The sequence below is a fragment of the Strix aluco genome, chromosome 13 (genome assembly GCF_031877795.1).
Source record: "Strix aluco isolate bStrAlu1 chromosome 13, bStrAlu1.hap1, whole genome shotgun sequence".
Lineage (NCBI taxonomy): Eukaryota > Metazoa > Chordata > Aves > Strigiformes > Strigidae > Strix > Strix aluco.
Genome location: NC_133943.1, coordinates 16,958,376 through 16,980,127, shown reverse-complemented (window position 1 = coordinate 16,980,127; position 21,752 = coordinate 16,958,376). Strand labels below are relative to the sequence as shown.

Sequence of the window (21,752 nt, the reverse complement as noted above, 5' to 3'; positions counted from 1 at the left end):
TCCAAATGTTTTAAGATTTTATTTGATCATTTACTTATACAGATTTTTGGTATAAAAATGTGTTCCTGTTGTTGATCCAAGAGGAAAAATACTTTATTGCAGTGTTGAATTCTCTTGCCACTATTTATTATCGTGGGTTTTAAGTTTCTTGGCATTTATCATTTCTTTTTAGCTGCATGGGTGATGATGTTGCTGACATGATTTTTTTATTAAAATGCAGGTATTTGCAGCCATGAAACATACTTCCGTGTTTGAGATATGTAGTCAAGCCATTCATTCCAAAGGGTTTTGTATTTTTGATGGTTTTACCTTCTTACAGATAAATAGCTTTGTCATTCTTCAGCTTCTCTTGGAAGAAGTTTCCAAGACATCTAGGAAAGAAAATGCACCCCTTCACAGAATAAACACAACTGATATATAGATGAATACAAGTTCTGCCTTCTCTTCAGAGAGAATCATCTTGCACATCTTTTAGTAGTTTAAAAGATCAGAATATAAGCTCTTTATGAGTGGCTGCTTATTTAAATATGCTCATTTCATTGAAGAAGGGAACATTTTGACAACAAGCTGTTGACTGGGCCTGATCTTGCATCCTCATACCAGTAAAAATACTCCTTATTTAATAGCTGTGGAGTATGTCTCAGTTAGTTGGTCATTCTGTATAGAGTTAGTGAGTGTGCTTTATCTGGAGTTCCTGAGTGGGAGCTCATATCCTTCCTGTTCCTGTTTGGATTAATTGCTTGGACATCCATCCTTTTATATGCCACGTAGTATTATTAATAGCCAAAGCCTAGGTATGCTTAAAAGAAAATTTGAGAATGAGGATGTTGGAAGGGGAAGTTTTTGATATAATGGTATCAAGAACTGGAGAGAGGTGCCAGCAGGATAACTCTGCTGTAGTTTTTGTGGTTTCACGCTCTATAGAAAAACTTTGCGGTACAGTAAGATAGAAACTGTAGCTGCAATGAGCAACTGTGAAACATGATCGTGGTAACTTTACTTGTGCACAGCCCCACAGTAGTGCCCAGCCTCATGGAGACAGGACAAGGTGTATCTTCCCCTGGCAAGTTTGGCTTTCCTTGCTGTGTGTATGTGGGTGTAAGGCAGCGTGTAAAGGGAGAATTCAGAAGAGTTGTAAGGCATCATGTAGATCCTGGTGAGGCTTATAGTGGTGTTGGGGAGGAAAGGATGCAAAAAGAGGTTCTTTTATTTTCATCTGGGGCTGTTGTGTATTTCCATGAGCCCAGATTCGTAGTTTGTTTTAAATAAACTGAGCGTGCACTGTTTCAAGAATCTGTACGGTCACAGAAATAAAAAATAAGATGTGATTGCTATGTTCCACAAATCACCAGGTAAATTGGAAAATAAATGACTTGAGGGAAGGAGCTGCTACAAAACTGACACACAGCAGGTTTCTGGTTTCTACCCTCCTCTGCCACGTCTGGAGCACTGACGGTAATTCCTGGACCTGGGAAAGAGGACATAAAGAATACAGCACTTTGCTGTAACTGAACCAGCTCAGGGGAGAAGTGCAAAAGAAAATATAATTTTAAAATATTGATGTCCTTTTCCATTGCAAGTTTTCTACCAACTTCTGTTTAAGAAATGGCTAGTGAGATCCAGCAGAATCAACTCCTGTTGGCTCCTTACAAGTTCTTACTGTTTGTTACTATGTGAAGTAGTAAACTGGTATCCAGTGACATGCAAACTAGAAAAGTTAGAATAAACTATGAGTAATTTTCTTTATGCTATTTTTTGCCAGATAATTATTTAATGAGGCAGAGGATGCAGCAGCTAAATAGCTGATTTTGTTTATTTACAAAATAAAATCTTACATTATTGTGTATCTTCTCTGGTGCATTTTCTAGATAGTTTTTATGCAGTTGTCACCCCCAGCATCCTGAGCCCTGCTGCACACTCATTTGTTGCTGCATGTTTCCCTGTCTACTCGTAGCCTTGGTGCTGCAAGAAGTGCTCTTCCTCTCTGTTTGTCTGTCACAACCTCTAGTGGTGGTGCCCTGCTTTGTGGCAGGGCCTTCAGTTGCAGTTGCAGTGCAAACCACAAGTAATCACAAATAATGATTTTTACTCTTGTGTCTGCCACTTTGAATACAAGTATTGTGCTCTACAAGCTGCAAGAAAAATCGTTCCATTTACACTTGCCTGGGTAACACACACATAAATATATTTCTTAGAAAAGAGATAGTGTCTGCTTAAATTGTCCTGAAAACAGTGGAGAACCCTTTTGCAAGGATCCTGAAAACCCCACTAGAAAAATGTTAGTTTCTTTGTGCAGGGTGAATAATGCCCTAAACCAAGTAATTTCAAGTATTTTCTCTGGTAGCATAAATGTATTTGTCAAATGGATTTTAAAAATACTGCACAAAGAGGTATTTCCTACTGTAAAAACAGGAAACTAGAATGTGAAAGTGCAGCTATATTTGCTCTCATGAACCCTTGTTCTCTCCTAAGATCTCTCTGAAGTCAGCATTAAATTTAACTTCCACAGTTCCTATTTTCCCCGCTCTATTTTTTCTGTGTTTCCAGCTAATGGGATTCTATAAAAAAATACAAGTCTGTATGTGAGGGTCTGCTTGTCATCAATACACTTTTAATAGCATAAATAGTATGTCACCTTTTTAATTTAAAACATTAGTCACCAACAATTCCAATTGTATCATTATTTTAAATGCCAACGTCTAGATGCAGAAGTAATAAAGCATGGAAGGTCATGAGTTATGAAGTTCATAGAAACTCTCAAAGAAACAAAATTAAATATCCTTCTTAAGTGCCAACTCCTTCACTTGTGGGGAGCAGATAAAATACTGTGGTTTGATACCTTCCTGCTTCTCCCCTCTTCTAGGACGCTCCATGGAAACGACATTTCCAGTGTTCCCGAAGGTTCTTTCAATGACCTGGTGTCCCTGTCCCATCTGTAAGTAATTCTGTCTGGGTTCATCTGATTGACTGACCGTTCAAGATTTATAAACCAGTACATATTCTTACCAGTTAAGATGGTATAGCTTTTCTGTTTTTCCTACTCACTTTCCATGTTCTGCTCTGGATATTCACAGTGCATCTGTTCAAAGGATATAAAAAAATACTAGAACCTGTTGTTATTAGTTACCAAAATATTTTCTTAAGGAAAACCAAATGAGCAAATGTGACAGTTTCCTCTTCTGTGGACTTTGTGTTTAAGACTTTCTTTCAGCATTGTCTTTGTGAAATGCAGAGTGTGTTATGGTCTGAGAGTGAGACAGGAAACCTCCCACAAAGAGCAAATATTAAGCAAATGTGAATTCTTTGTTTAATAAGTGTCATATGTTTTGCGTACTGAAATGTCAGTATATGAACTTGTTGATGAATCACTACTTCAGACATATATTTAATCATATGGAAATTGGTCATTTCACAGCATTAATACTTCATTCCATAATTTGCAAAAATTATTAGACGTTTCAGATATTTCAGGAAATTACTATTGTATTGGTGGAGGTCCAGGATATTTTTAAATGCAGTTCAGTTGATGAAAGAACTGTAAAGACAAATAGCTACAGTCGTTACAAAATAAACTTGAAGTGTAACATTTGATGCCAAAAGAGTGAACAGAAAATGTTTTTTCACGGAGATATGTGTGATACTTCACATTATTAGACAATAGATGGAAAGGAAAAGTAACTTTGTGTAGCATGTTTCTTGATTACTGTCCTCAAGTAATCAGGGGGTTGGGTATGACTTGGTCATTTTGTGAAGTGACTAGTTTCACAAGTTGATACAGAAATTTTCTCCTCTGATGCTGCCCTCGTGCACATAAGTTGATGCATATGCACGTTGAGACATACAAACAGATATGTGTGCATTTAACACATGTTTTATATCTCTGTTTCTCTCTTTGCAAGAACACTTACCTGAACACAAGATTCGGTTCATATTTCCATATTTTCTGGAGAGCAAATATGTCCTCAGACTGACTGTTTCTCTGTAACAGCTTTCTGTCTCAGTTTCTCTCTGGACAATAAAAAATAAAGATATCTCAGATTGGTAGGGACAGAAATCATACATGAGCAACTTTGGCAATTTCAACTTCAGCTGAGAAATAACCTTCCCTGTTTCAAACTTACACCTTGGTATCTAAGTCAGAGAAAATACTCATTTTGCACAAAATGTTTCTTCTTCATGTTCCCAGTATAGTCAAGTCATTGTGTATGTTGTTTTGGAATGAAAGTCTGACTGAGCTGAAGGCCTGTACCTCCTTTTAGAAGCACAGTGACACCTTCCATACTGGGAATCTGGCTTATGAGGGTATTTTTAGAACTCAAGAGATAAACATATCATGCCCCATTTGTTTGGATCTTCCTCAGGGTTTACTTTAAATGAAGTGCAGATGCAATTTTCCTGGGTAAACCATTCACCTTAGGGAGTGATAAAAACCCCTTCGGCCCAATACAATCACTGCAGTCTATCTGTTTAGATATATGTCCTGCCAGAAATGTAAAATACACAAAGCTCAAATGAACAGTAATAAATAGATTCCATAAAATAAATAAGACCTGTCTGGGGTGTAATTTGCACAGTTGAACAATTGAATTTTACAGTGCAATTCTGCTCTCCAGTTTCTTAAAGAGGATTCTGAAACTTTTAGCAACCACAATGATTTTGCTCTTCACATGCCAAAAAGAGCTGTGCTTAGTCAAATGAAGTCATACATAATTGAAAATAAATTCATTTTGAGCTCTTCCTGATATATTGATCTTCAAGGAGAAAGCATGCACTTGGAATAATTTTGAAAATGATACAAGAGGTAACTGCTCATCACACTCATAATGCATGGGGGAAAAAAATTATGTTAAATTTGCAAGCTGTGTGGCTAAGAATAGGATAGTTATTATGGCTGGAGAAAGCTGACTACCAAGGGGTTGAGCAGGATCATCAGCCTGCATCCATACAGTTTGGGGCAGCGGGTACAGGGAAGAGACAGTGTATCAAATTTACCTTTGCAAAGAATATGCAAAGAATTGCAAAGAAATATTTGTCTAGCATAGAGAAAACTATTGATTTCAGTCAGTCTTTTTTAATAGCTTTAAATGGGTCTGTAATTGGAAGAACAAAACTGAGATCTAGATACTTCAATCACTTTTTCCATGGCTGTTTAAAGCCTGCAAGAAAATGTTCACCAAATTTCCTTTTCATTGTAAACATCATACTGTTGTAGTGTAACTATCATAACAAACTATGTAGCTGATATACCTCACTACAGAGGAAGGTTTGTATAGGGTATACACACACTAGTTTTGTTTACTATTTATTACTTTATTTACTTGAATCATATAATTGTCTATTTAAGCCATGACTCTACTAACTTGTTTAGTCCAGGGCAGTGATAAAAATGTTACAGCACTACTGAAGGATCACATATATTCGTAATTAAAAAGAACCCAAAGTCCATTGGGGTAGAACTGAGGCCTTCTCAGTTAGGTCAGTTCCTGCACTTGCTGTCCTCACCATTCACTGACACACAAAACTCTGTAATTGATTCAGTTTCCCAAAGGCTGCCCACACATCAACTGACCCCTTGGCGCTCCAGGGACTCCACCAAGAAACCCTTGGTAATGGGTGCTGTGTACAGCAGATATTTGTCAGACATATTTTCGATAAACAGCTCAGATTCCTAATCCTGTTGAATCATCTCATCTTTACTCAAATTTATGTTAGTTACCTATAAAAATAAGCTGTCCCCTCCTCTGTTTCTCCATATTATCATGGCTAGAGTTATTATTAATTGACGTTACTCTAAGTTGCCTAAAAAAAAAAAAAAGCATCTGAACAGAAATATCTGCACAACATTTTGAAAGTGCTGGTGGTGGTATTTCGTTACAGCACAAGATATTTTTACCTTCTGGAAATATTTTGCTATAATGGGCAAAGAAATAGAGAGAGTATGTTAGAACTCATGAATGAAAATACAAGAATTCACTATAGTTCCTAGAAATTAAGAAAAAAAATCCAGGAAAACCACAAACAAAAGAACGGAAAGATACGGGTGATGATTTCTGCAGTTGTACCACAGGGTTATTGGTAATCATTTCTAGTGTCTATAGAGCAGCTTCATTTCTAATGTAGTTTATAAAGATTAATTAACATGGTAACTAGCTTTCCATTGTCCTCCCACTCCCATTTTATATATGGCAGTTTCTCAATGCTAAAGTTAATTTCTCAGTCCCTCTTTCATTGCTGCATTTTGTTTGACCTTGGACAAGTGAGCCAGTTGATCACAGTTACAGGGTCAAAAAGACAACCTGGTAGTTTTTTTCCATTGTAAGCAATGGATTTACAGAAGGAATGGATGGATATTTTTAATACTGTGCTGCAGTACACATTTAATTTTGATGAATGAGTCCTAGACAGGGTTTGAACCTATGAACTCTCATTATGAAACTGTCTAGGGCACAGTGGGTTCATTAGTCACTCCAGTAGAAATGTATCAACAAATTTACTGAGGTTTCTATCTTAATATCCTGTCTGATATGTTTTTATTTGAAAGAAGCTTGAGTTTAAAATACCATCTTAAAAATACTTTATAACATATGCAGAAATAGCAAAGTCTAAAATCCAGTTTGAATTATTGTTTTCTTTAGTATCTTTTCCCTGTGCTAATCTTTATTTAGTTAATTTTCTTCCCATGGCAATTCAGATCTTTTACAGCTAAAGCCTTACATTTACTATCAGCAAAATAATTTCAGACTTCCAATATGCATTTCTTCACACTTTCAAAAATTAATTGTTTTTAAACTGACTTTTCTGAAGTCTGCGCTCTGTCTGTAATTGACTGATTGCCTGAAAAGGCACTTTCTTTAAGAGAAAAAATAGTGTAAATGAGTCAAGGCAGCACCTAAATTTGAGGTAAAAATGTTTGGTTTCTTTTGGATAGTCTTAATGAATAATGAAAAAGTTCTGTGAATTATAATTACACTATGTGAATGCATCTACTTCAACCATATGACCTAACTCAAGTTACGGGTTAACCAGCAAATGCATTTTCAAAGCCATAAACAAACTTAGCAGACACCAGGTTGCAGTTTTGCAAACAGGGGTATCCTCTGTGTTTCTGTTTCATCTAGTGAGGAGACATGAATGTGAGTCATCACATCCAAACTAAATTACACAATTCACTGTTAGAGTATGTTCAGGAAGGCCAAAGACTTAAATAAAAGAAACCAATGTGATAAATCTGATGAAAGCTATATGTCTGAAGACATTGCTCAAGCACAATTGTTTGAAAAAGTAATTTATAGTTTGAAGAAGTGATTTGTTGTTAGGTATTTATACAACCTCCCTAACTAATGATGGGAAGAAAGGAAGAGTGGGAATACTGGAGGAGATAAATCTGAAAGACTTCATGAATACTCAGAAGATGTTTCTCACATTTTGAAGGAAAGCATTCCTGTAAAAGTGTAGACTAAAATGTACCTCAATGAGATCAGGGATGTTATCTTTGCTTGCAAGCCAAAATAACTGCTGTGAATTGTTTTACTCCACTAGGGCTCTAGGTACCAACCCTTTGCACTGTGATTGCAACCTCCGCTGGCTTTCTGAGTGGGTGAAGGCGGGGTACAAAGAGCCAGGGATAGCCCGCTGCAGCGGGCCTGACGCCATGGTGGACAGGCTGCTGCTCACAACTCCAACTCACCACTTCCAGTGCAAAGGTAGGAGCAAACAGGGAGGCTCTCTGTTCCATCCCATTGCTTTTCCTCATAGACAATGCTTTATGTTTATACTCTTGGAAGCTGTTTGATTTTAAAGTGAATTTGGGGGGCAGCTGGCTTTGGCTTTCATTTTCTGAACCATCACATTACGTTCAAGTTGCATTTTCCAGTGTTCTTCCACAGAGCACCGTTAACTGCAGCACTGGAAGGAAAACCAGTAAACCTCAGAAGAGTTAGCGTTCCCGTTGCTCGCACCAGGTTATATAATGGCAAGTTGGCCTATAGGATGTTGTTAGAGCTTATTTGAGCAAATAAATTGGTTTTGGTCTTTTACCTACTCCAGAAAACTTTGGTAAAATAAGAGTTATTTTAAAAATACAGAGCACTCTAGTTATGATATACATTTACTTGAAAACTGAGAAACTGAGAATTCTTCTGGAAAGCAAATATTTACCAAGAGTACATTTTCATTTGAAGATCTGCAAACTGTCTGCATCAGCTTTCTGTTGGAAACTGTAGATTACGGAAAATGTTCCATGTCTGAATACAGTGTACATTCATTCAGGAGAGGGTTGAGATGCAGCTATTAACAATTAGGGGTACTCAATGATAGGAGTATGCTGCATTAGAGAGCAGTTAGAAAAATGATAAAGAGCACACCTTTTTGTGGATAAAGTAAGTAGCTTATTACTGAATGTAGATTAAGATATACCTGCATGTTCTTATTGTAAAAAAAGTTTTGGAGGTTTGCTTAGGTTACCAGCCAGTAGATGAAGATGGAGCTATATTTGTAGTGGAAAAGATGGGCCAGTATCCTCTCTTGGAAATGGAAATGAGGGCATAAAGACTGTTTTTATGTCTCTCGGAGTGCCATGCACATTTACAGTACTGCTTGGCAGCATGATTTTATAGAGGCTGGGATTAAACTGCTGAACAAACAAATGGTGGTGTCGAGGTGGTTTTAGAACATGGGTTCCCAAGACTCAGCTTTTATGCCCTTTCGGATATATTTTTAATAACTGTAACCTTATAATTTAATTACTTTGAAATGTCAGTCTCAAAACTATCAGAACTCTGACAATAATTATCAGAACTACAGGTTTTATAATAGTCTCTCAAATGTGAAGTACAAATATACCCTAAACACTAAAAATACCATATAATGTACTCATTCACACAAAGTGAAACAAAGAAAATGATTGTATTTACATATTAAAAAACAGGGCCTGAAAATTAATCCAGAAAGAGAAGCTAGATGACTTCTTCATCCTGAAACTGATATATCAGTAGTTATGCTCTTTCTCTCAAAACTAAGCAATCAACTCTTAGGCAAGAGATAAGTAAACCTGTGATTCAGACTATTAAAAACAGCTGTATGTTTTTAATGTAAATATTAGTTTGGACCGTTAGAAAGCTGATGGGCTTTCTACTACACCAGCTGTCTCCATGGCTCGCTTTATCTGAATAGAAAAGGAGAAAAAAGTGTTGATTTGGAGGTAGTCTTTGGACAAGTAGAAACTGTTGGAAACTCTGGAGGAGTGAGAGTATATGCCAGGCCCTAGTAAAATTCACCTTTTCTCATCACAATACCTATATTTTGAAAAACAACGCATGATTTGGTAGTCTAACTGAACCGATTTCCCATGGGCATGTTTAAGATCCAATGCTCTTCTGTCTGGACATCAGTGATGCTCTTTTATGGTAAAGCAACAGGATCTATTACAGTGTCAAGTGCAGGTTTACCCTCGGGCTGGAGCCACGTGCGTGGCCTGTGACAGGGTGTGGTGTGGCCTCGGTTTGTCCTGCAGCTGCATCGCCCTCTCGTTCATCACTGAGCTGTAGCTGTGATGTGCCTCCAGCAGCAGCACAGTGAGACTGTTGGTGGGGTACCACAGGAGATGTCTCTACTTCCACCTGTGTAGATACAGTCCTAGCTCAAGTACTGCTAGCATGGAGCTCAGGGGGGGCTGAACCCCCCAGCTCCCAAAACGCCTGAGTGATTGCTGCAGAATGCTGAGCTTGGTACCTTGAGGAGGTAGTGCATAGATGTCCTCTGTGACCTCCAGTAACTTTTACATTTTAAAAAAGTAGCGTTTCACTTATTCTTGTTAAAATTATGTTTTTAGCCTGTGACTGAGCAGAAGGTTATGTCTCAGCAGAGCCGAAAAAATAAAAGTGTGTAATGTGGAAGTCATGCAAACTCAGCTCTGCTTTTTATTAAATTGCCCTCCTAGCTTTGCAGTAGAGGAAAGGAATGTGCTGGGCTGAGGGCATTTTGCTATATGGATTTATAGATCAAATCCACAAGGGCAAACTAATGAACTACTCAACTGCTAGGAACTAACACTGTTCTTATTAGCTTCTACATTGATTAACTTTGATCTATGCCATAGGAATAAATGGAAAATGAACGTGTGTGTATTATGAAATAAATAAATAATAGAACAAAATCTGGCTTAGTGACCTCTAAATCTAGAAGAGCAGCACTGCTGCCTGTCTTATGAGCTCTCTGTGGAGCTGCCTTCCTATATCCTTTGTATATTCTACATTCAAGACAAAAGTAGCTCAGATATGTCACATTCCACCAGTGTGGAATTTCAGTGCCAGAAATTCAAATGTTATTTCCTCTTGCTGTCCTAACTCTGCATTAAAACATGTATGGCATTTAAGTAGACATAAACACAAAGATAGAAGAGGACAACAGTCTTTTATTTCATTTTTTGGATTTGCTACTTCTTGTGTATTTTTTCCTCATTATCGCATTGTTGCACTCTGCAATCAGTGGCCCTGATAACACCACCATCAGTACAGGATTGGGATACAGCCTTGATGTTGCAGGTGCTTTTCAGTTGAGACTCCTTGGTACCCATTTCTGTCATGTTCTTCTCCCCTGTTGGTGCTGTGCAAGTATTCAAAGTTAATGAGGGTTTATATCTTACACAGGATGGTCCAAAGCAAATCCTTGACTGGAAGGGATTTTCTCATCCCTAGTTTTGGTAACCTTCTAGAACTCCACCTTCTCTCTGACATCAAGTATAAGCTTCTTTTCTTCACTTCCAGGATGTTTCACAATTTAATCCTCCTTATCATTTTTCATGCAATAACAGAAGCTCTGTGCTCGCTTCTGATTAGCACAGGACCAATTTTAAGTTATTTTTAAATGTATTTCCTTAAAAATTAAATGAAATTATTTTAGGGTCTTTACTGCCTGATATAATTTAAGCCCTTTAAAAGTGTTAGGTTTTTTTTTTTTACATGGAAAAGCCCTCATTAATATTCAAAATGTAGCCATTTCAAAATCACCATTTCTTTAACTGTAAATATAACTGCCTAAATTAGCTTTCTGTGCAATCTCAACAATAAAATATTGATTGACTTGGTACCCCAGATGTACCTGGTATTGTTTTAATCCGGGTTCATTTTCCTGCTCACCCACAAACATCACTACTGCTTTGGAAGAGTTCTGTTAAAAATGTGCTTTATTAAATGATTTAAATATGGCCGTGTGTATTTACCTGCATACGTTTACATCTTTGCACATTTGTCTTTGTTGCATTTTGCTGAGATAGCTGAATGTTGATAATCATTCTTCTGGGCAGAACAGGAAGAGAGAAAGTTTTGAACTCTGTTAAAATTAAGGATGGTAGAACACTTGGCACCTAAATATTCCCATAAGCCTCTAACTAAATCTTTCTTATGCATGTTTTTTATTTCTGCTGTTGCATCTGCACTTTCATTCTTGTTACCAGCCATAGAAATGTCATGTTACGGTTCCCTAGGGATTGGTATTGCAGAATTTCCAGCACTGAGAGAAGGAAAGATTGCTGAAAGCCATATATATAAAAGCCCACTCTCTGGAGATTCTCAACTTGTTTTTTCAGAGCTGATGTTTGCATGTCCAGGAGAATATAAGCATCACTGAGACTTGCCTAGTGCTTGATTTAAATACTTAAAACCTCTCTGATCCCTGGGAGCCCCATGCTGTTGTGTAAAGTTGCACCGGCAGCATATGTATTTGTGCCAACGCAGGGTGAATACTGCATTAGGAAAAAATGTATGTGTGAGTATGGGAAGTATTAATTTTGTAATACTCTTCTCTATTAATACACTGTGTTTTGCCTTTCCAGAGCCAGTAGATATCAGTGTTGTGTCCAAGTGTAACCCCTGCCTCTCCAATCCATGTAAGAACAATGGGACATGCAACAATGATCCAGTGGAGTTTTATCAATGCACTTGCCCTTTTGGCTTCAAGGTATGGCTACAAATGAACTACATGAAAAGCAATAAAGTGTTCCCCATTCCTTCTGTTTTCTTAATTGTTGTACCATGAGAAGTCAATTTTACAGGCAACTGAGCTCAAAAGATCCCTTACTCAGATAGATTGTGTGTGACCTTTCAACTGCGCCCAGCTACAAATTTTATCCTGTGCGATCAAAAAGTCATTTCTTTCTCTCTATGCTGAGACTATACAGGTCATCCTGACCAACTTGCTCTGGCTGACCCTGCTCTGAGCAGGGTGGCTGGACTAGATGATCTCCAGAGGTTGCTTCCAACCTTGGGCATTTTCTCATTCTGTGAAGTAGACAGCCATATGAAATGGCAAGTTGATTTTATCTTCCTTTTAATTTCTCTTCTTTTACCAGCAACAAGATAATAATTTCATAGGCTGCCAGGCCAAAGAGGAGGCAGTTCAGATGAGAATTAAGGGCTAGTTTAGTCTACAGTGACAGAACATTGATACCTGCTAGTTTACATCCATCTTACACAGACTGATTAGCAGAAAGGCGATAACTGATCAGACACAACCACTAGCTCAGCTGTCTCTGACTTCTGAGCACTAATGTCCATAGAGTGATCTGCAGTTGCGAAATCTTGTAGACGCCAAGCATCGTGAGCATGCAGTGTCAGTTTCTTGATAACATCTGAAAATCAGAAAATAGCGTCATTGAGTAATGCAGTTTCTTCGATAGTGATGTATAACTCCTGTCGTTAACACTGCACCATGAGAGCTCAAGGCTACCAAGACTTTGTTTCAGAGTTGGTATAACTGGAAACCTAGCTCAGTAGTCAGTAGCTGAAGGATTAAGTGTAAGTAATAAATGAGGCATAAGATCTGTTTAACAACTTGGGGGGGATCAGATGTGATGGCCAAAGAAGTAGGTTTCATCTTGTAGACTTATTTTATTTGCCTCACTGGATATTTCTTGCAGAGTCTTGGTCAGCTGAAGCAGATGCTCATAAAACACACAGTAATAAGAACTAAAGGGAAAAAAAAAGAAGGGCAAAACCAGACATACATGTGGGAAGTAAACACAAGTATCCATGTCTTACATTTCAGGTAGGAGTTAGGAATTAGTTGGTTCTGATGATATCACCATTTCCTTTCTCTGTTTGCCTAGAATACATCCCCGATGGTAACAAGAGTAATTGTGGTAGATCCCTGAAACGTTGAAAAAGAGATGTAAAGCTTATTTCTTCTATTTCACCCCAGTGCCCCCATGCCTAGTACTCAAGAATAATAACAATTCTCCTAAATAATTGACAAAGCCATTGCAAATTTCCTCTTATTAAAAACCTTTCTAGCCATTGGCATATCAACCAGCAACTTTTCAGGACCTTAAAAGACCTTATTGTCAAAAATTCATTTAACTGAAATTAACTACTTAGTAACAATTAATACATCTTTGCAATGAGGGGAAAATATGGCTGTTTATCTCCTCAGGTTAATAGAACGGTGATTTTAATTTGATGTTTAACATAAGCTAGGTTGAATTCTTCTGATGGGACTAGGTGACAGGGTAACTTGAAAAGTAAGCACTTTCAGAACTAGCAGGAAAAATACATAAATCTTTGTGTATGTCTTACTCTATAAGGCACGTATCATGGAACGGGTTATTCAAAGTAGAAATTTGTTGGTTATGAGCATATCTTTTCTGTGCAATTAGGGTTGGGGGGGTTTGCAATATTTCTGTATTAGCAAATGATATAGATAGATGCATTTATACTACTAGGAGACATGTTTACAAAGGGAGGCTTTATTAACAAGAATAATTAAGAATAATCCTCTAGTTGTATTAGGAATCACTTTCTGGTGTGCATTAGACCTAAGTATGCATCGTTTTACTTAGGTTTTGATAAACTCTTGAAGTGACTCAGTTTAAACATCTCATAGAGCATCCGGCTTTTCTCGTCTCACACACTTTCTCAGGTAACATTCAGTGTGTGAATGCAAAACCTAAAACCACTTGTGAGCTTGTAAGCACCAAACTGTCATCCAAGCGTGGCAAAGAGCAAACAGACCCAGGCATGGCACTTAGAACAGAGTTTAAAAAAACTGACTGGATAACAGTACAGGGAGAATTGGTGGAAATTTAATAAGCAAAAAAGAACTGTGTGTCTTTACCACAGGTTTTTGAATAAAAATGAAATATGACAGGTCCAAATGCAAACCATATGAAAGGAGCACTCTATCTACCACGCAGTTCTCCACCAGAGATTCATGCTAATTCAATAACAATACCTTGCTTCCTTCTCACCAGCCAGCACCAAACAGCTCTATCCATCTGGAAGCTATTTCCCAGACCTTGATAAATTGCCCTAAATCTGCCCTCTCAGCATTTGTTTTTCCTTGTTTGATGTAGATTTTGAAAAAATCCTGTGTGGAGGAGTGCATCAATAAAGTGAAAACCCACCCTTTTTCAAATGTAAGCTCATTCAAATGAGCTGACGGCTTTATAATGTTCCCTGGAAAGGGACAGACAGTTACAGACTACTTGCTAGGGTTCCTGGGCTCATGCTAGCCTTCAGGAAAAAAAAAAACAGTAGTCCAGCTAGCAGAAAGCCACCTAAGTTACCAGCTGCCAGACTGGTGCCTGATAGAATCAGGAACTTCTAGCAGTTAACTGTAGTCACAAAAGCCTATAGTCTTGTTTTTTGCTACCACATTGCTGATGACTCAATCTCTTCTTTTTCATGATCACAAAAGTGGTTTTGCTATCGAATGTATACCTTGTGGGGCTTTTAGCAATGTATAATGCTGCCCATGATGGGTTTGAGTAAACTTAAAAGTGAGATCACTCATGGACCACCTGAGCTGAGAGGCCAGCGGGCTGAGCAGTTGTGTTTGATGAGGACAGAAATACAGATTGCTCACTTAGGAGCGGGGAAGGCTTTGCTGCTGCTCTTTCCTTAAAATGGGTGATGAATGTGTTTGCTATAGATAAGCCATGGTTGAAACAGTGCTTTTGTGGTTGTTCTTTGGGGACAAAGCCCCAAAGACAGTGGGAGATGGTGTGAGAGTGCCACCTATGGTGACTGGCAGGCTGCACAAGCTTGAGCTCCAGGGTGCCACCGATGCTGGCAGGAAATGTCTCTTAATGTTATGAAACTTGTGTTTTTATATTAAACACAGACATAGGTGTAATTATCCAGTGGGGTTTTTTCTGTTCTCCATAGCATTCTTTGAAAGATTATTTAAATAATATGTGTGGTTTAGATTGTGAAGTATGATTAGAAGTAGAGAAATGAAGCTTTCTTCTGCTTTAAATGCTTCTGGCCACCTGCGATGCAAGTGTGTGTGAGTGCAGCTGGTGGCTGGTAAATAGATAATGGTACCATACTAATTCATTTATCCTGCAGAATGTGTGGCTTTTATGTATTCCCATTGATACTGTGAAGTCAAGTCTATGGGTGTTAGAATTCAAGAGAATAATCAAGCTTGCAATCAATAAGCCATTGAGAAAGGATTTACTTGAATAGCTCTAGTAAAAACTAAGGTGAGTGAAACCAACGCTCAGTGTATTTTGCCATCGCTGTATTCTGAAAATGCCCTTTTGGATTTTTTGGCCGATTTTTGTGTCTTTCATACTTTTTTTTTTTTCCTTAAAACTAAGGTAACAACAAATGAAGGAGAATAATTTTCTTTCTTCGGAATAGAGTTATTTGTAGAACTGTGGAAGGAGAGTTTAAACTACACCTGCGCTTTACCTGAAATGAAAGAACATTGCCAGCCTGCAATATGAAATGCAGTACCTGCCTAGGCATTGCCACAGCCTCTTGGATTGCTCAGATAAATGGGAGCCTGAGCTGTTGGGATGCAGGGTATTTGTCAACTCCGGGCTCTGCTCTTACCAAAAGCTGTCTGAAATGGAAAGTGAAGATAGGTAAAATTAGTATAGCACATATCCCACACTTCAGGCAACAGATGCTGATGCGTGACTGTGCTAGAGTTGCTCTGTAAATTTTATCCAACTCTATTCACCTCCCTGTTGAGTTCAGCCAGTGTCCTGACTTTTCTAGCAGCTCTGCAGTATCTTGAGGGTTCAAGCAATTTCACCAGTCATCCAGAATGACAGATACAATTGGAAAAATCCTGGGTAAAGCTCTTGGGCTTTGGAGAGACAGTGTTCTTTGCAGCCAGACTCTTGTGGTGGGAGGCATTATACTGAAGCCAGAATGATATTTAGTGAGGAAGCTGGCTCCAAAGTTCTGCTAGGAATTTGGCTCTTCCTCCTCCCCACCCCCTGCGCCAGGTTTTCGTCCCTGGAAACAGGGTTAGAAATGAAGAATCTCAGAGCAGAGTGTCTCTGGGATATGCGGGATTCGTGTCTATCACGTTGTACGCAGATACAACTCATGTGCCAGCACTCGAACAGATAGATGGGGCTGAGCAGAAGCTGTGGCTGCTAGCGCAGGGCTGATAAGCAGGTTCTATCAGTACAGACCCCATACCATTAGCATGGACTCAGTGCTGCACTAACTGCATTGGTCGCTCATGAGGGTGCACATGGCCTTGCATTTGCTTGGAGCACAGGCAAATGAAGTTTGCTCTATTTGCATTTTGCCGTGTAGGTGTACTTCTGTAGTGTTACGTGAATAATCTGTTAAGAGTCCTAGAATAATGCATGTTGGAGGAGTATTCAACACAGAACTGATATTAAGACATAGATATGATAGTGTTTGCTCATGTACAGATATTCTGGCCAGCTTGTACAGCTCAAGGCCGAGACAGTGCAAGTTTCTTCCATTGGGCCAGTTTCTCAGTTATGCTGATTTGGGTGGGGTTATATGAATGTAATGGAGTGTAGAGTTTGGCTGCTGATGCATGCCAGCTGTGTGAGTCCATGCCTAGTTTGTTAGGCTAATACTGTTTGGAAATGTAACTCTGTGCTTTTGTTTCTTTGGATCTATTAACATATGCATATAAGTCCCCATATACATCATTCAGTGCACAAATAAATCCCCAAGTTGGAATTGCAAAAGGAGAAATTGGAAGGAACGCTTAAACCAGCCTGCCCGCATCCACGTGAGACGGGAGAGCAAACGTCTCTGCTGTCACGTGTTACGCTGTCTTGGCCTCTTTCCTCTCCCAGTGTCAGGGTCGGGGGGACAGGCAGTGGAATGTAAGCTCAATGCCAGGTTTTCATATGAAGAAGTCAGTGCAGCAAAATACTGTTTGTGTGAGGTGATTCTGCCTTGAACTTTCATTCTAATAAATTCTCCCGGAGCGTGTGTTTATGTGATCTGGGGTGTTTTATTTTTTGTTTGTTTGTTTTACCCATACTGAAAATACTTATTAATTAATGTTGAAGAAACATTTTCCACTCTTAGTAAAATAAAGTAGAAAGCCTTTAGGGATGAGAGGTAATGGGTGGCCACGTAAAATGAGTAGACCTATATTTATGTATGGATTTTTCAGGGCAAACACCAGTGTCAGCAGTCAGTGGTTATTTCATATAATGCTCCTAGGGCAGAAAAAACCTGCAGAAATCACAATGTTTTCCTGTGTGTGCTTATTCCATAAAACTTACTATGCATCAGTCAGATTTGTATTTCTTTCTTTTTGCCCTTTCTGTTATAGCAGGTCTAAAGAAGAGGAAGATTTACATCTAGAAGAGCATAAAAATGAAAGATGTAAGGAGGGATTACCACCACAGTTGCTGGCTGAAGGTGGTGAGGCATGCATACACCCACCACAAGCCCTGTAAAAAACATAGTAATGTATTGTGGCATGCCCTAATGAGGGCTCTTAACAATAAAGCCAGCTCTGAAGAAGTATTTCCATTTTTGTTAGGCCAACAAGAAAGCAGATGTTGAGCAGCTTCAGGCATTTGCTGTGTTTGTTCAGTGCTGCATCAGAAGTGGCTGAGCAGTTAAGGTGAATAGTAAGCCATACCCACAGGTGGGCACCCATCATATTCATTCTTTTGTCAATGTGGATTATTGCCCCTTGCTTTGTTTTTACTACTGTTTTTCTGGTCTAGTTCTAAATGCCTTGAGAGACCAGACTTACAATTTTTCTTTTCCCAGGGTATAGGAGAAGCTTTTGCTGGCGTTTAGTCTGAGTTTCAGGCTCTTGTTCTTGTGTTTGTCTGGTCCTATTACACTAAATAATAGTTTTTCTTCCTCTGTGGTTTGTCTGTCTTTCAGGTGATTGCTGGTTGCTATAACTCTGCTTAATCAAGTTCTGTTTAACCAGCTCTTAATTTTCTGCATCCCACCATTTCCGCATAATTGAATCAGTTGAAGTAGTTGGTCACAGCTGAAAATCCTTATTGTTAGATTTTCTTGTGATTGTCTGTCATCTATTATCTTTGAGGCTTTCTTGGCATTGACTGTACTTGACGATACGGCTTTTGGGTTTCTTTTGCTGTCCAAGAACATGAACAGAGATTGTCCTATGAGGTTAATTGCTTCTTTTCCCTTTTCCTTTGGGGATGATGGAATCGGTGAAGTTGCTGTAAGCAGGCTAAGCTGAAAAGAAAACTTTCTTTATCATGTGAGAGTAAACTCTTCTGTTAGCAGAAATGATATAATGCCAGACTAGCTTGAGAATCAGTAGATTACTGTGCAGGTGTAAGTGCACGTACACTGCAGGTAAAGTTGTGCCAAAGCTCTCTGTGCTCCATTGCTGGCAGTCAGGCTCCAACGCTGAGCTGGTGCAGGGAGGCGCCTGCTGCCACGGCCCCCTGGGGGTCCCCTCCTCGTACTTCTGAGCGCCTCTGAAATAAATGTGCTCTTGCTCATTGTCACAGTGAGCATGTTTGATTTCTTTAGTAGTCTGAAAAATTTGCGCGTTTGATTCTGAAAACATTGCTGCCTGCCTAGGTGACCTGTCACAATTCAACCCATTATCAAATTACAGTCTTAGTTTATGCCAGAAAGGATTGCAGGTATCTCTGAACCATCAAGCCTTATAGGGGAAGCTTTACGGAGCTTCCACAAGCAAAACAGACTGGCATTTTTGCTGATATAAGATGCATGTCAGTGTGAGACCTTTTACCAGTACAGAACTCTTCCAGACCAGAAGCCTGCATCCTTAACAGACAGGGATACACCAGCAAAAGTTTCTTCAAATGGACTGTGATTTTTCCAGCATCTTTATTTATTTCAGAAATCTAGTGAGTTCTTAAGAGAAATTTTTTATCTCATAAGCCATGCCTCGTGTTAGGTTTCATTGGGTTCCTGCATGTAATATGTCCATCCTCTCTCATGCAGGCTGTGTTCAATAACTTAAGTGTTAGGCATAGGTTAATTGCCTTAAGCAATAAGTTTGTAATACAACAATTATATTTTCTTTTATTTCTTATTTCTTATTAATAGAAATCATGTTTTCTGTACAAATGTCCAATCTTTATAACTTTCTGTACAGTGTTCACGTTAGAAAAGAGACACTGACTTTTGATAGCCTGAGAGGGAAAGTTTTGTTGTCATTGCAACATGTATTTTAAAAGAAATAGGCCCTTAAGTGTGCTGAAGGTACTGAAAACATGGTTCTCATTCATGAATATTGGTTGAATTAGAGACTACATATAAAATATTCAATGCTCTTTTTACATCAAATATTTTGAGCTGGATTTTATGTACAGGGGCAAGCCTGAGCAAAATCGACTATTCTCAGTGTTCCTGATTTTCTTGAACATTCCCCAAAACATTCACACAGTGATCTGCATCAGCCAGTTGATCGAGTAACCTTGGAAGCTCTAGAGTGCCTGCCCCATCCACTTTGGCACCTCTGGACTCGGTTCAAATATGTGCTATGTGAATTGACTTCATGATAGATTAATGACGTATCTTCTGTCATTGATTAAAAGCTCAAAAGACAATTGAAACCCAAAGTGCTTATGTAAGGAGAGGTTTAGAAGGACAATCAGGATTTACGTGGTAATGAATATAATTGCAAAATAAACCTCAGATGTCCACTGAGAATTAAATTTCATACTCATAGGAGAAGAACCAGAGTTTTTAAAAAATAATATGATGAATCCTTGCACTTTGACTTTGACAGGCATATTCTTGATTACTAGCTACAGAGGTAATGGAAGGTGTATTATACCCTGGAGGATCATAAATCTTTCTGATTTAAATAAAATGAGGCTTAAGAGAGCAGAGTTCGCCTAATTTGCTATAAATTGACAATTGTGATTTATTAACAAGGACAAGGAAGTCACTAAGAAGTGCAGGTGCCATGCCCAATTATTGTCTAATCAGGTGCCAGATGAAGCTAGACTGGCATAGGAGATAGCTATACTGTGCTGAAGATAGTGGGGTATAAATAACTGTTACCTGTATTTGTACTTCAGACACTAACACTGTGTAAGTTTTCAGAGGGAGTTGTCAGCCAAGTGGCAGGGGAAGCAGCAACAAAACCAATATCAATGTATCTTCTTTTCATAATCTAGCTTCTGTGCCATTTAGCAAATAGTATTTCTCATGATGCTTGCGAGCAGTGGGCAACCTTTTTTGTTGCATTGTTCTGTCAATGTAAGTCCAGCTGTATAAACGATACTGAACTAAAAAAAGAAATCAGAATTGTCTAGGTAAATTCAAATCTACTTTAAAACTTTTTTCAAAACTAGAAATGGATGAAATGAATTACTTTTTCATGCTAAATTAATTGCCTTGTAAACAGCAATTCTTGGAAGGTACATTTTTATTACCCCATTGGGACAGATGACTAAGAGAAATAGTTAATTCATCCCCACTGTGAGTACCCTAACCTACAGGCATCCAAGGCATGGATGTCTGTAGCAAGGTCTGCATTCAGAAGGAGGAGTCACAGCATTTTTGTGAACAACAGATGATCAAAATCTTTCAACTTCCACCTGGCAATCTAAAAGTAATCTGATCCAAAATTACTGTGATATTATCCATGCCTTGCCAAATAATTTGTATATATGCCTAAGCAGATGGATCTAACATACACCCTGCCAGCTCTTGTAGATATCTGACCTTGCCAGTGAGCGTCATCTACATCTTTTCCAGATTGAGGCTTAGCCATGATGTCCATGGCCAGAAAGAGCATAAATAAGGAAACAGTATCACCTGGATCTACTGAAGAGCTTCAGACTACTGTATATAGATATCTGTGTGTAAGATGTCTACATATATCTTAATATCAGTGCAATCAATTAGGAAATCAGTTTCAGATGGTTCCATTGGCAAGAAAACAGTGAGGTAATTCCCAGTGTTGTATTTTTTAGCCCTTGCTACAAAAGAATTTAGATTAGTTTTATATTTGAAAGTTAGTTTCATTCTTCACTCAGTTTGCAACATCTCTAATTATTTGAAAACTAAGGTTGAGTAGGTGTGTTTGCAGTGATCACTGAGGTGTCCATCAAGTCCTTCATGCTGCAGTTAGCATAAGATGGCATGCTAACTTTCATAACTTGCTTTAAAATTTGCAGAACAGGTGAAAATTTTCCTTTTCACAGTCTCATTATAGCAAATACTGGGTTTCCTTGCAATGAAAGATTCTGAAATACACAAGCATGAACAGAACTTGAGAGAATTTTTTCTACCAAACTTATAACTGGCTGGCTGTATTGGCTGTGTACCTGAATTCATGGCATCATGTTTCCTTGGTCAATTATGCAAAATTCTTCTTGTTTCTCCTTTGTATTTATGGCTGCTAAATGTATTTCTTACAGGGAAACTGCTCAATACCTCATTCTTATTTCCTAGCATAATTTGCTAGTGGAATTGAGGTTTATGGGATAAAACTTTCTTTGTGAGACATCTCTTTCCCTTCCTGCCCTGGGAATATTTCAG

At 38.5% G+C, this 21,752-nt stretch overlaps 1 protein-coding gene across 2 annotated transcripts in view; it reads left to right on the top strand.

Annotated features, from left to right (window-relative positions):
* SLIT3 (slit guidance ligand 3) overlaps nt 1-21,752 on the top strand; it is a 528,498-nt gene that overhangs the window by 438,360 nt on the left and 68,386 nt on the right. For both annotated transcript variants that reach the window (XM_074838539.1, XM_074838540.1), the window contains exons 24-26: nt 2,864-2,935; nt 7,540-7,703; nt 11,831-11,955. In XM_074838539.1, the coding sequence (XP_074694640.1) occupies nt 2,864-2,935; nt 7,540-7,703; nt 11,831-11,955 (361 nt within the window). The remainder of the gene's footprint in view (nt 1-2,863; nt 2,936-7,539; nt 7,704-11,830; nt 11,956-21,752) is intronic.